General features: G+C 38.5%; 1 protein-coding gene across 1 annotated transcript; it reads right to left on the minus strand.

The window, feature by feature from the left end:
* Window positions 1-869: 869 nt before the first annotated feature.
* On the minus strand, window positions 870-14,201 carry LOC137240119 (uncharacterized). Its single transcript, XM_067766057.1, has 4 exons — window positions 14,128-14,201; window positions 1,831-1,998; window positions 1,485-1,762; window positions 870-1,429 (listed from the first exon to the last, which is right to left on the minus strand). The coding sequence occupies exons 1-4, from the start codon at window positions 14,199-14,201 to the stop codon at window positions 969-971; spliced, it is 981 nt and encodes a 326-aa protein (XP_067622158.1). The 3' UTR covers window positions 870-968.
* Window positions 14,202-16,006: the final 1,805 nt, after the last annotated feature.

Consider the following 16,006-nt stretch of genomic DNA (forward strand, 5'->3'; position numbering starts at 1 on the left):
GGTTTTTGCTATGATAATAAAGTAATCCTTTTTCTAAATACCTAATAGCGTTTAGTTCACGTGAATTTCAATATGCCTGCGGTTTTCCCCTAAGCTCGCTTATTTTAACAAAAAGAGCTTATATTCAATTTTGAAATAAAAAGTTAATTTAACCGTTATTTTAAACAATTAGTATTCAAATATCAAATTAATGTTTTTTTGGATCGAGTTAGATGTCTGGAGCTCTGGGTTATCAAATCTCACTTTTGCGAATTGGACGGTTTTGCAAAACATCGACGATCTATGAATGCGATAATAATGAGTAACCTCAGTACAAATAAAAGATAATTATTTAACATTATCTCTACAAAATTTAAAGGCTAATATAGCAACGTAAATAAATACTTATAATAAATTAGAATGTGTGTGTTTCTTTCTAAATTGAGGAAAACCGTTTATTGGCTGGGTACATAACAAGGCTAAATATTATTTCGGAAAAAGCACCAAATGACACCTTATGTGGAAAAATATAGTTTTGAATAGTCACTCGATTAGTTAATAAAGGATTTTCCGTACAAATTTCCAATTATAAGAATTTTATTAGCCATTCAGGCCCTCTTGAGAAGTAGGTGGCACCCTCGGAAAACGCTAATATTATTATTTTTTAGCTCCCGTTGGCAGTGAAGTCCAATAATTGGTACATATCGACAGGTGGCAACAAATAGGAGATTTGTATAAGGACTAAATGAGAGTGGAACTCTAAAACATATCAGTAAAAAGACGAAAACAAGTTTTGTAAAAAGAGAGACAGCTCATTCAAACTTAATACAAAAGCTGTAGGATAAGAGGACATTTTACTGCACTTAAATTTTTCCAACCCTAGTTTACCGTATATTTTAAAGCTTCGCTTTTAATATTATAAGATTTGATAAAAACTAAAACGTAGCTACATATGTCCGCATTGGTATTTTAAGGTACGTTTGCGGATTTCACACAGATCGCATTGGCCTTTCTAGTAAGTATTCCGCTAGTTCCTCTCTCAAACTAAATGCTTCATTTGTTGATCGATTGGAATGAGCAATTCGAATAGATGTCATTCTTGTTGAAAGTTGTCCACAATCGAAATTCCCATTTTCATCACTGCTGGCTCTATTCGGATCGAAGTATCCACTACTACTGTCAAGCATTAAATAATTGTGCAAGACTATAGTTGCTAAAACAATTTTGTCCACATTTTCTGGAGCAGCGTGAATCGTTGTATGAAGAACTCTCCATCTATTTGCTAAAATACCAAAGGTGTTTTCAATGTGCACTCGTACGGAGGATAACCTTTTGTTATAATTTCGTTTGGCGGGTGACAAATTTCGACCAGGGTAAGGGCGCATGAGATTAGGCTTCAGAGGAAATGCGCTGTCACCGACGAAAAAATATGGAAATATTTGGTCCGTACCTATTTGAAATATGGCATCAATTAACTGAAACCTTATCTGTTATAAACATTTTACCTGGAAGGTTATCTGGGGGAGGAATTTCCAGGTCGTTTCTTAGAGTCATGTTACCAAATACGCTTCGTGCCAAAATTCCCCCATCGCTTTGGCTTCCCAACGCACCAACGTCTACAAATGAAAACGTATAGCTATCATCGCATATTGCCATCAGAACTATACTGAATGTATTTTTGTAATTAAAAAAGAGTGAACCACTACGTTTGGGGCAAACTACTTTCACATGTTTGCCGTCCACAGCGCCGAGACAATGTAGCATTCCAGTTTTTGCATAGAACCTGTCCAAAATATAAATAATATATGAGTATATATAGTTACTAAATACCATACTTCAATTGGAACAAACCTGTCTGCAATGTTTTTCAATTCGGTTTGATTTGGTTGGGCAAGGTAAATTTCGCGTAGTCCATGCCAAATTGCATCGCATGTCTCGTATATTATTTTCCTAACTGCAGAAACACCCAATTTATATGACCAAGCTAAATACTGTGGATTACAGCCTTGTGCCAAGAACCTGTTGAAACTCCATTTTTACACAGATATGTAGTTTATAAAATTACTTACATCAAAGTGATACCTAAACGGATTTATTCACTTATTGGTTCTCTTATGGAAAAACGTTGAAGTCGCTCTCGTAACAAATTCAGTAGCACATTAAACTTTGCAACATTCATACGTGTTGCCTTGAAGAAATGTTCTTCATCTGAGAGTTTCAACTGTGCGAAGGAAGTTTCGTGGAAGCTCAGAGTCTTCCTTGTACGATTAACTGGCCGCACCCACCATCGCCGCTTCAACTGCTGGCACACCTCGCGATATATATTCACCATTACAAAAATGATGTTTATAATTTTAAAAATTTTCAACAAACGCCCTCTGTTATTCATTTTTTGTATATACTGCTAATGATGACTTTAAATTGAATTCATTTCCCACAAGAAATGGTCACTAATATAAGAAATTATTTTCCATTGAAGAAATGACAGAAAATGTCAGAAAATATCGCCGCCGCTGTCTATTGTGTTTAACTGGACGAAATATATGAACGTAAATTTGAAAAATGTTATCGCCCGACGCGGCGTATATCGTCGTCGCTCGGCATTGTGTTTCAAGCTTAAGATGGCAGCACAACAATCATCAACTATTCACTCTGTCGGAAAATCAAAAACACAAAGCAGTTTAGTTATAACCGTACCAAGAACGGAGTTTTTTGACATTTGGGTTCAACATTCGAAGGAAACCAGATATAAAGAATTATTGAGTTTTAAGCGAAGCAACCGAGTATTCGATAAAAAGTTTAAGCTTACAAATATCGGCATATTCGTCGAAGCTGGATCAAAAGTGGAACACTTCTTGAAAACATAAGGAGCGATTTTTGAATAAAAACTCGGAGTAGCTTTCGGGTCCAGACTTCAGATTTACAATAACGGTGGATTCAAAGTTGCCATCAGACCAACCAACCACTTCTTCAGGTAACCCCGGCTCCGGAAGACGAATGAAGGACTTTGTTAGCTGCAGTGAAAAAACCAAACGGCGTCGAGTGGATGACCTCTTGCAATCTAGAAGTCCTGGTGAGTTACTTTATGCAGCAGAAGTATCAACGCGTATGTCCGGCAACAGAAATTTTGCTAACATTATAAAAAAAATCACAGGAAACCACTCAAATATCAGGAAAAAAGATGACATGTTAGCCAGATGCAAGATGCTTGAGCAATGTAGAAGCTTTAGTATACTACGTAGATAGCAAGTCGACGACTCATGGGTACAAAACGACTCGGAAGTGGAGCACCAAGGCAGGCCATAAGGTTTATCCATCATTTTATAGTCTAAGAAAAGCTAAGGAAGAATGCTATCCAAATGAAATTGATGTGGGTGAAACACGTGCGGAAATTAAAGTCCAGTCCGTATTAGATAAAACTGTTGAGCGTTTATTTTTAGCAAATCAAGAAGTTTTTGTTAGTTTATTACCTACAAACTTGACGTATACTTTAATCAGCAAGTGGGGTTGCGATGGAAGCTCTGGCTATAGCACATATAAGCAAAAGTTTACATGTAGTTCTGACACTGATGAATTTTTGTTTATATTTTCCTTCGTTCCTCTTCAATTACAGGATGAAAAAGGTAACATTGTTTGGCAGAATGTTCGACCTTCTTCTACCATGTATTGTCGTCCAATTAAATTTATTTTTTCTAAAGAAACAAAAGATTTTATTGTTTTTGAAACGAACAAAGTTTTAGAAGAGATAAATGCGTTGTTGCCAACAAAGTACATGCTCGAAGAATACGAAGTTTCCGTAAATCACAATATGCTTCTAACAATGATTGACGGAAAAGTTTGCAATGCTTTGACTGAAACTTCTTCCGCACAAAAGTGTTATATTTGTGGTGCCACTCCAAAAGATATGAATAATGAGTTACGGGACTTCACGCCTAACCGAGATAATCTTGATTTTGGTTTGTCTACTCTCCATGCATGGATAAGATGTTTTGAATGCTTGCTTCATATAAGCTATCGCCTCGAAGTAAAAAAGTGGCAGCTTAGGAATGAGGCAGATAAAGAGAGTGTAAAGCTACGTTCCAACGAAATCCAGAATAAATTTAAAAGTGTACTTGGATTGATAGTAGATAAACCAAAACCTAGTTTCGGCAATACCAATGACGGCAACACTGCTCGCAGGTTTTTCGAAAATTCTGAGGCTAGCGCTGAGATTACGGGATTGGATGTAACGCTCATCAAAAGATTCGACACTCTCCTTCGCGCATTAGCATCTGGGTGCAATATAAATATCAAAAGATTAGAAAAATTTGCGGTTGAGACTAAAAAACTATACATAGATCTCTATCCATGGTTTAATATGCCTGTTACAGTTCATAAAATCTTAGTGCATAGTACTGATATTATAAAATCAGCAATTTTACCTATTGGTCAACTTTCTGAGGAAGCACAGGAAGGCCGTAACAAAGATTTGAGACGATTCAGGGATGATAACACACAAAAGCAGTCGCGTGAAGCCACGGATATGTGCGTGAAGTTATGAATATGTTGCTTATAACATCGGATCCTTTAGTTAACAGTTTTAGGGAGATACCTAAGAAAAAATTTAAAAGTCTGACTCCAGAAGTCTTAAATTTACTGTCCCCCGATAATGTTGAGGAGTTAATAAATACCCCAGTTGTTTCAAGCTTTCACAATAGTGCTACTGATGCTCATGACTATTTCACAAGTGACTCATCGAATGAAATTGATGATAGCGAATAATAACATAATTATAAAAGATAACCTACCCTATAACTTTTTGTTGGATCAGGTTTTATTTAATTTAAATCTATTGTCTTTTCTACTTTGTATTATACTTTGCTTTTAAGTTTTTGTAATAAGTTATTTTCACATAATTAATTTAATTATTTACATTGTTGTTATTATTATTGTAATTCACTTTTACATTCCTGACTGGTACTGTAAAATAATTCTGTAAAAATTGTAGTGCCAGGATAAATACTCAAATAAATACAAAATATGTATGTACATATGTACAGTCACTCACATAAATAAGTAGACACCCCTTTTTGGACAATTCTTACAATCTTCGCTTTCGCAAATTTATTTTAACTAATTTCCCATAAGAAAATTTGTCACGATCTATAACAAAAACTAAATTATATTAAAAAAATGTTTGAAAAATTCGACGAATTTTCATAAAAAATTTTAATTTTTTTTTCGGAATTTTTTAGAGTATTGAGATTTGTAGTCCATTCAATTTAAGTACAATAAAGTAATATTCTTAAGTCCTTTAAATTTTTTTGGATCTATGTCACTTACTCACATTAGTTACTGTATATGAAATAAGCAAATGTATGCATATGAAGTAAAATTTTGGAAAAAAAATAAAAAAAAGAACATATGCCTGAAAAAAATGACGTAGTTGTAATAAATGACTGCATATGAAACAGAAAATCTTATAAAATAATTTTGTCCAGCCAGCTTGTTCTAAACGAAACACTGTGCCTCTGCTTTGTGCAGATATTGCAGCCAATATCATGTTCAAGTCTGTGCTGGTAACTGTCTGAGATGTTTCGTTTTTCTCTTCAATTCTTGTTGTCTCCTCGCCTTCAAGATGAAAGACATACTCTTCCACATCAATTCCTTCTGCTTCCATTGCCTCTCGTAGCCGTGCCTGAAGTTCAAGTTTAACACCGCTTGTATTCAATCCACGGCTCTCCAACTCCTTCCTTAGTTGCTGGATCTTCAATTCACCGAACTTTGCCATGTCCTTGTTGTCCTCTGGAATTTATTCAACAATTCCTCTTCTGACACCAATTGTAACGAAATGCAAATCTTGCATGCTTGCAAATCCTCTTATTTGCCTTTTTGCTAAGTTCGTATCACTCAAATGTTGAATAAAATAACTCCAATATTGAATAATGGAAAACAGACCTTTATTAAAGTACTTCACAATAACTCTTATATTTTGCAATTAGCTGGCTTAATAACCAAACTGATAGCTTAAATGAAATTGACTTTCAAAATAATACTGCTATTGCTCGCTAGATATCGTCTTAATCGAAACTCAAATCAAACTGAATTTCTTCTTACGCCGCATACATCTAGGCTCTTCTATTTCCAGAACTTACCAACTATTTCGTGTGTTTATAGTTCTCATATAGTTTCTACTTGTTTACAATTGTCTACTTTTCAGCGTCTCTCAGATGTATGTGAGTTTGTTGTTTACAGTCTCTCGCACACACATAGGCGTATAAGTAAATGCATCTGTGTGTGACGTCTCTCGGCTGCCTTATATTGTGTATACATGATTTAGTTATTGACGTAAATACCGCTTAGAATGGCCTTAGCATCGCCTTAGTGATGGTATAGCTTAGTGATGCTAATATCCGTGACACTATCTAAATGATTCTAAACAGTGGAATGAATAGCATTGATGAAAATAGTCTTGCACTTTTAAATATCATGCGCAGTAGACAAAGAGGATTTAATGTTGTGTATTTTCATGCACGAAGTCTTAATTATGAGAAAATGGAACTGGTTAGGAGAACGTTTGAGCGGTCATCTGTGGATGTTATTTGCGTATCAGAGATCTGGTTTAGACAAGACTTAAGAGACGTACACTTTGAAATATAGGAGTGGCGGTGTCCTGCAAATCTCATCTGAAGACTCGCAGTTTCCCATTCTGTTGAGAGTACAACTGAGTGTGTACTTATTGAAGTGTATAGTTCTGCGTCAAAAATCCTTGTGTCATTTGTGTATAATCCTAATAGGTGTTCTAGTGTAAGTAATTTTTGTAACATGCTATCTGCCTTCACAGTTGACTTTGATAATATCGTTGTGTGTGGTGACTTTAATGTTAATATGTTATTTCGTGACATATATAGCTCCCGTCTGTTGGACGATGTGTCTGGTGTTGGTCTTTCTTTAGTCAACTCATCAGTACAAGGTTCGCGAATAACTGTTGTCCTAGTCTGCTTGATTATTTCTTTGTCTCCGATCCGTCCTCTGTTTTAAAATTGACCAAATGTCATTTATCTCTGATCATGATTTAATTTTTTGTTCGTTTGATTTTGATTTTGGCCAGCATAATTCATTACCTGTTACATATAGCTTCCCTTATTATCGCTCGCTTAACCTTAACAGCTTGACTACTGACACATCTCGTCTTTACTGGGCCGATTGCTGGAGTTTATCTGATGTGAACGATAACTCAAATTTTTAAATGAAACGGTACTCACTCTTTACTATGCTCATTTCAATGAATCAAAGAAAATCGTCCTCGTGCCCATGGTTCAACACAACTGTCCGTACTATGATTAAAAGACGCAACAAGGCGATTGGTGCTGATGGAATCCCGGTAAAATTTCTAAAAATAATTCTTCCTCATATTTTGCCAACATAACACATATCATCAACCATTGTATTACAACTTTGTGCTTCCCTGATGCATGGAAACTTGCAATCATACTTCCGGTAGCTAAAAATAAAAGTGCTAGTAGTCCGTTTGATTTCCGTCCCATAAGCATCTTTCCCGCTCTATCGAAGACCTTTGAGTCCCTGTTATCTGAGCAAATCCACTCGCATATAACTGTATACAAATTGCTTTCACCGCTGCAGTCGGGTTTTAGATCTAAGCACAGCTGCGCTACAGCTGTTATAAAAATTCTGGATGACATACGTCTATCCTATGACAAAAATGAATTAACATTCTTGTGTATGCCCGACTTTTCATAGGCATTTGAATCAGTTAACCATAGTTTGCTATGTATGAAGCTGAAAGCCTACTTCGCATTTAGTGGCTCTGCGGTAAAATTAATGATGAGCTACTTGGGGGGTAGAGCGCAGCGTGTTAAGGTTGGATCGGAATTATCTGACATTAGGCCATTGCTCGCTGGTGTAGCCAAGGTTCTATATTGGGACCACTATTATTTTGTCTATTTATAAATGACATCTTCAGCACCTGTGAGCGTGCGCAGATACATGCCTACGCAGATGATATCCAGATCTATATGTAAGTGATGCTGTGGCAAGCCTCTGAACTTTGTGCCAAGTTTAACAGTGACCTGTCATCCTTATCCCATTGGGCATCTACGAATCTCTTTGCCCTTAACAGTGCTAAATCGTATTTACTTCCCATTTCAAAAAAGCATATTAACTTTCAGAATCTACCAAATCTTTACATTAATATTAACTGTCTGAAATATGTTTCTAAAGCGACGAATCTGGACTTCGTCATAAATTCTAGTCTGTCCTGTGTTGATCACGTTAATTCTGTCATCAGTAAAGTTTACTATACCCTACAAAACTTAAGAGTATCGGCGACCCCGCTAAGAATTGGGAAAAGCTGACTACACAATTAATATTGCCAATTATTTGTTATGCGGAATGTGTATACAGCAAACTAGATTCCAGGTCTGCGGACAAAATTGATGGAGCCTTCAATCATGTAACGCGATATGTTTTTGGCATCTGAATGGAGGACTCGTCTGTTAAGTTGTGAGGTATCTGATTATCTTAGAGCGAGGAACTGCATTTTCCTTTATCGTGTCATGGAAGATAAAGCGCCCAGTTACTTATATAACAAGTTGACTCTCTCGCAGCCTGCTCGCATATGTGACATAATTATACCAACCAACAACTATTTGAACTCTGCAAGTCTATTCTTTGTCAATGCTATTTGCATATGGAACTCCATCCCGAACTCAATTCGCAATAGCTGAAGTAAAACCAACTTTAGGAATATTATATATTCGTTCTTTCGTCAATAAATGTTTTGATTCGAAACTGTGTTTACCTACATATCTTCTAGTCAATTATTATTATTATTTTAAGTATTCTGGTACCCAACTAGCAATTCTGTTTTCGAAAGTGGCTTATTGTAAGATTTCTGTATATTTACATATAACCGATTTTAATACTAAGTTCATTTTTATTTTCCTAATTGTTTTTCGTAAGCGTTGGGAGCGAACCTTTGCAAATATTAAACTTTTTTTTTGTCTTTTTGAATTGCAATGAGCATTTCTGTTATGAATCTGTTTTGGTTTCCATCATTATTTTATATACCTTAAATAGGTTAGGTTAATGTTTTATATTGTTTTCACACAGAAAATTAATGATCTCATTTCACCTTCTAATGAAGTCGTAAATTTTTTGCTTTCACACAGAAGTAACTGCTCGATTAGTATGAAGCAGGGATGCACCTTAACGTTAAGCTAATCGTTTATCAAAAAATTTCCACCGTTTCCGTTGAAACACTTCGAAATATTATCGATAAAGAAATTATCAAGATAAATTGTATATCGTTTTTAACCGAAACGAAAAGCTTTCGTTAACGTTAAAAACGTAAACAAAAACGTGATACTTTATGTTTGAATTGTGCTGGCAATGCTATAGCCATGGTGAAGCCGCAAGGTGGTAACAGCGAGCGGACATACACACAAACTCCATGTAATTTGTTTGTGTAATTCGTTGGTGGTAATATTAAAACTATTCTGTGAGAAATGTTCGTACTGTCAAAATTCATGAGAAAAGTTGCAATCAGCTTGGCTAATGCTTTCACCTTAATAACTCCGCCATCAATCAGCTTTGCCAGCATAGTTTGAAATTAATAATCAACATAAACGATTTGATTTCGTTTTGATATGGCAGAAAACGAAACAAAATCATTTCGTTAATTTGACGTTCTTAACGTTAATAAACGAAACGAAATGACTTTGTTTCTTTTATTAACGTTAATTATCGTAACGAAATGATATCGGTTCGTTGGTTAAGCATGGCTGGTATGAAGGATGAGATGTCAAGCGAATAAAATGGCAATGCTATATGACAGACAATCATGGCGGAACGATACAAGGTGGCAGCATGGTGACATACCTATATACATAAATAAGAATTCCATGTACTTTGTTTTTGTAAGATCGATGCACAAATGTCAAAATCGTACTGCGCCGGAAGTTGATGTATCGAATCAAATAAAAAAAGGTTATAATCAGCTGTTCGATGCGGCCACCTTGCATCGTTCCGCCATGCTGACAATGATATTTACTTTCACAAATGAAATTTTTAAGCACTGAACACACCAAAAACTAAGAAACTGAACGCGCCAACAGAGTTGCATTGTGATTTTAACTTCATTAGGCATTCGATTAGCTACTAATGAAATAATTATAGATTCGAATTTTGTAGGGAAGATTGAGCTCAATAAGCGTCTTAATGTAGAAAACTGCCTTTATTATTCAATAAGCCGTCTGTGTGAAAACAGTATTAAATTTAAAGCTTGCATGGTTTATTATTATCCTGTTATTTAATGTCTGTTGTACTATAAAAGATCATACATGGTCTTATTGTACTAATATATATTTCTTTTAATAAATGAAATAAATGGAATGAAATGAAAATACAATGCCCTGTGTGGAAATTTGTTATGCTAGAAAATGCCTTTGGCGACTTGCAATGCCTTGTATGTTACAAGTCGTTCAAAGGAGGCTTAAGATGTAATATTAAAAGGCATTTCCATTCCTCCCACAAAAATATACAAATTTTAGACAAAAAAAAGTTAGTCAGGTATTATATGAAGAAAAGAAGCAAGACTTTTTGGAAAAATTCAAAGGGTGGTTGGCTAAAGTAGAAAATGAGCAAGTTGTCAAGCAATCAAATAGAAAAATGAAAACTGAACTATCTTCCTTGATCAGCTTAGACATTGCTAAACAAGGTCGGCCTTTTATAGATGGTGTTTTTGTTAAAAACATTTGATGTATAGGCTTAACAAGTAACACACTTGAATTTTTTATTTGAAAGTCTAACACGTTCCAAATTGTCTACTCCAATCCAATATGCTGTTATTTTGGTTTAAATTTCATACTGGGCTGCTCCCATTCTCTCGTTCTCACTCATACACTCACATTTTTCGTTTTGAACACCACTGCTTAAAACTTTAAATTCTTTGACAAACTACTATGCAGAATAAGTAAGGAAGGGTAAGTTCGGGTGTAACCGAACATTACATACTCAGCAGAACTATCTTCCTTGATCAGCTTAGACATTGCTAAACAAGGTCGGCCTTTTATAGATGGTGTTTTTGTTAAAAACATTTGATGTATAGGCTTAACAAGTAACACACTTGATTTTTTTATTTGAAAGTCTAACACGTTCCAAATTGTCTACTCCAATCCAATATGCTGTTATTTTGGTTTAAATTTCATACTGGGCTGCTCCCATTCTCTCGTTCTCACTCATACACTCACATTTTTCGTTTTGGACACCACTGCTTAAAACTTTAAATTCTTTGACAAACTACTATGAAGAACAAGTAAGGAGGGGTAAGTTCGGGTGTAATCGAACATTACATACTCAGCTGCCAAATTGCAGTTGCAAAACTTTTAAATTACCTGCTCAGCTGGTCGCTGAACTTCCGTGGAATTAGCCATACATCTCTCAAAAATCATTTCATATTTAATTGCTATATCTCGTAACGATGTGTGCTGAAAGAATACACTGAGCAGTATTTTTAAAAGAACCATATATTTAATACTCCTATATTACTAGGTACACTCCCAAACATCAGAGTGCCGATATATTGCTGTTTAAACGTTATTGTTTTTGTATTCAATAATCGAATGTACCTAAATTTAAATTTTTTCTTGTCACACTTATGCTGCTACAATCACAAAAATTTTATAGGCTGCCCTTTTTGATTTCGAATTCAAAACCCATTGCGAGCATTTCCTATTAGCAATATAGGAGTATTACATATATGAAAAGAACACTAGAGAAAGAGCCAACTGATACTTAACATATTAAGCTCCTCCCACTTGTTGAAAGGAAAAATGCGTTCGTGGACTTACTCAAACTCCACAAATAGGAATGGGACTACCTCCGTCCTTATGCCTTCCATGAATGAAACCGAACTGTAATCTGATTGAATATTTAAAAAATATATAACTCAATTCTTTTATAGAGCCTTACTCTTTCAGAAATCTTCTGAAGTGTGCAAGTCGTTAATTTATAATGTAGGAGCAGTTTAAACTAATCTTAAGAACCTTATGTAAAAGCAAAAAAACACCCGAGCACTAAATTTCATTGAGATATCTCAAATGGTTTGCGTTCAAAAAGACATAAAAAGAGACGGATAAGCGGCATGGATAAATCATCATCGCTCTGATAATATCGGTATAAGAACATCTAACTTCCCTGCAAAAAATGCGACTAGTCTAGGATGAATCCGTGATGGGTCGCAAAGAAGTATGCGACTATAGCCAGTTCTGATCTCTTTATATGTGTTGGAGTGGTCCCTTTTGTTTGAGCATGTCCTATGGGGTGACCAATTGTACCTGTTTATGCCTGAATGGTCAGTGTCGGACTGGCCCTCTTTATACCCTTACGAGTACTACTGTCTGACAGATCCTTTTTGTAATGTTCTACACTTTCTTTTTGTACCCCTTTGGGTACTTTTCGACCCGCCCTCTTTTCTGCAATGTTCGACACTTCCTCTTTGTACCACTATGGGAAGTATCCGACATCCCCTTTTTGTATCCATACGGGTAGTGTTGGACATATTCTCTTCGTGCCTCTACAGCCAGAGTCACACAAGTATCTTTTGTTCGCCTGTGGGTACTGGCGGACAAGTCCTCTTTCTACCCGTTCGGAAGTTCTTACGGATTTTATAAATTTTTAAACTCTAATACAATATTCTAAATTTTTTTTCGTATTGTTGTTGTAGAATAATAAAAACAAAACAAATATTACGATAATGGAGCATATGGTCCTAGTATGTTAGATACGTTACAGAGCTCCGCATTTTTCTTAAATAATGCTATTCAATCACATCTAGTCTTTTTATTTTATTAATTTTTTAGTTTTTTTTTTTTTTCAATTGGCTACATAAATTTCAAACTGACTGGTGCTAAATATACCCAAATGGAACTATAGGAGATCAATTATACCCCAATGTGGACAAAAGAGTTCAATCGCAGATAGCTCTCTTTAGGAATATATCGCACGATTTTTGCAGGGCTAATATAGCATTTTGTGTTCATGAATGGTATAAGAAGAGATCTCAGCTACAACTGGCAGCTGTTAGCATGTCGTAGACATTTCTAGAGAGAGAATTCAGTTCTTGTTCGCCTTTGTTGTCAAAGTACAAGGCAAATCTGCACCAGTAGTGGAATTCAGTAACTTATAACACTGCGATTTGTCGGGATTTTAATTAACGATTTTCTCGCTTGCCTTATCGATTGTACTATTCACTAACTTAATTTTAACGACTCCAAATAAATGGCATATAAATCTCGAAACGAAACTTAAAAAATGCGAAAAGCAAAAAAGGAATGCCAAAAATAAATAAATTTGTAACGAAGCTTTTTCGTGCCCCGTTGCTTCTTTGATATTTGCTGGGGTATACTCGCCGTGCCCAGGGTTCGTTTACAATAAATTTGTATTAAAGGGGCACCTTGCAAATCGATTTAATATAAAAACTTCACTCTCTTTATTGGTTCTAAATTCTATAATATAAAATAAAACGTGTTTGTATACTTCATTTTTCAATTTCACTTGGACTATCTTGCGGTATCCTTGATTGTGGTGGCGGGCCTTAGCGGTCCGGCCGTATTCCGTTAGCTGGGTCCCGTTAGTATGTGGCGTCGGTGCCTTGACGCGCCTTATGACGGCGTCTCTCTCTGCTGCGGTGCTCTGTCGCGCCTTACGTCGGCGTCTACTTGTGTTGCTGAGGCGATGCTCTGTCGCCGTGTTCCGTTAGACGGATCCCGTTAGTATGTGGCGTCGGTGCCTTGACGCGCCTTACGTCGGCGTTTACTTGTATTACTCTGCTGCGCCTTGCGTCGGCGTCTATTTGTATTTCTGGTTGCTGGGTGATTCTCTGCCACGCCTTGCGTCGGCGTCTACTCGTATTTGCTGGGCGATACTCTTTCGCGCCCTACGTCGGCGTTTATTTGTATTGCTGAGGCGATGCTCTGTCGCGCCCTACGTCGGCGCTTACTTGTATTACTCTGTCGGTGTACCTCTGCTGCGCTCTGCCGCCGCGCTTGGTGCTGGCTTACCCTGGCTGCGCTATGCGTCGCCGTGTTGACGTGACCTCTGTCGGCGGACCTCTGCTGCGCTTTGCTGCCGCGCCCTGCGCTGGTTTACGTGCGTTGCCGCTCTGTTGCGGCCTCTGCCGGCGTACTTGTGGGTTGCCGCTCTGTTGCGGCCTCTGCCGGCATACTTCTACTGAAGGAGGTGATCGGGTGTCACCTGTCGCGGTTGCGCGTTACTGTGGCGGGGCCTTTGGTCTTTGGGGGTGATGCGTAGAGAAGGTCAACCGCAATCACCATTCCACGACTCGCTCCTATGAAGTGGATTCCTATTGCATAGAGAAGGTCAACTACAATAGGGATATACTTCGCTAGTAGCTCTGGTCACGACCACAGCTCCGTGCTGACTGCTTGCTGTGCTGCTGTGTCGCTCCTTTTATGGCTGTTGTCTTTGGTGTTGCTAGCTCAAATGGTTGCGTTGCCATGGTCACCGTGTTGCTGTTGAATGTTGCGAGCGCTCTTTGTGTTGCTGAGACTTGTTGGTTGATCGTGTTGCTAGAGCCTTTTGTGGCCATTTGTTGTGTTAATGTCGTGTCAAATATGTTGTGGGGTCGTTTTGTGTGGGCCAAATTAATGAGGATTTATTTGGACCTCACACTCCCGCCCCCCTCCCCCCCACTTCAGAAACTTAGCCCTCGGTGCCCAGTATTCGTATGCGGGCCCTGCCTTTTACCACCGTGACGGTGTATTCCCGTGTGCGGAAACTTATGCGGGAGCGTCCTTTGCTTTCGGCGATGCGTCAGGAAATGTCTCGCACGCTTTCTGCAATTTTCGGGAATTGGTTTAGCGTTGGTCCATCCGCGTCGTGGGCCTCGATTATCACCTCTTGGTGGCCTGCTGTTGTTTGTTGTGGCTCTGTTTCGGCGCCTGGTGCTACCGGTTCAGTGTTGTCTTCCGGGATTGGTTGTTTGACTGTGTAAGGATTGTATGTGGTGGTTATGGTTTGCGTAGTCTTCGTTGACTCTCGACCGTCCCGTAGAAATCGGTTCAACATTTCCGTGCGCTTCTGGCTCGCCATTTCCTCGGTGAACGGCTGTCTGCACAGTCCGGGTACTCCTTCTCCGCTCCCTGTGTATCGCAATACCCTCTCCATGTTCTCGGCTACGTATACGCCACAGTCGTTGTTGTTGCATTGTTGAGGGACCTCGAGTACTAGCTCCTGGGCCTTAAACCCGTCATACCCGTACCGCTGTACATACTCCCACCAAAGGAAATCCACCCAAGCCTGTGTTGCGTACGGAACTTTGGCCCTGTGCATCGAGTCCGCTATCCATACGTACCGCTACTGCCAGCATTCCGTGTCAGTGATGTGGTGTGTGACTGCTGCGTTCGCCAGGCCGAGTAGGTACCAGTGTTTGGCTACGTTGTGGGGCGCAAGGATCACGCTCTTGCCAAACAGGTCGACGTTCCGGACCCAGCAGTGTATGCGTCGGTAATTTTCCTCCGTGTTCCTCTTCTGGGTCAGCTGCCAGATCACGAAAGGGCTGAGAGTCGTATTGTGTTGTCCATGTTGCTCTTCCAGTCCCTTTGCCCAAGCGTCAATGACGGTATCGGTTAGCCATCTAGATCCCTTGAGGGCGTTGAGGTCAGTCGCGTAGAGTGTTATGCCGCCTGGTCCTGCCGGGAATATTGTTTTGGTCGTTTCCCTCTCTGGTGGGGCTGTGTCCTCATTCGAGGAGAGCTCAATGATCGCTTGCTGTTGTTGTTCTGGTGGGCCTGTGTCCTTGCCAGAGGAGAGCTCGATGGCTGCTGGCAACTGCCCTGCCTCCACGTCTATCCTACCCAGTGTGGCTCTTAGTGGTGATGTGCTGGTCTTGTTGTGGGCCTTGGCCGCGACTTCCTCCCATTTAGATATGCGCGTGGTGCGTGTCACGAGTTCCGTTGCCCGTCTGGCTGCTTCCGCCGCGCGTCTGATGTTGGTGCTGGCATAAGCT

Source organism: Eurosta solidaginis, chromosome 2 (assembly GCF_040869045.1).
Source record: "Eurosta solidaginis isolate ZX-2024a chromosome 2, ASM4086904v1, whole genome shotgun sequence".
Classification (NCBI taxonomy): Eukaryota; Metazoa; Arthropoda; class Insecta; order Diptera; family Tephritidae; genus Eurosta; species Eurosta solidaginis.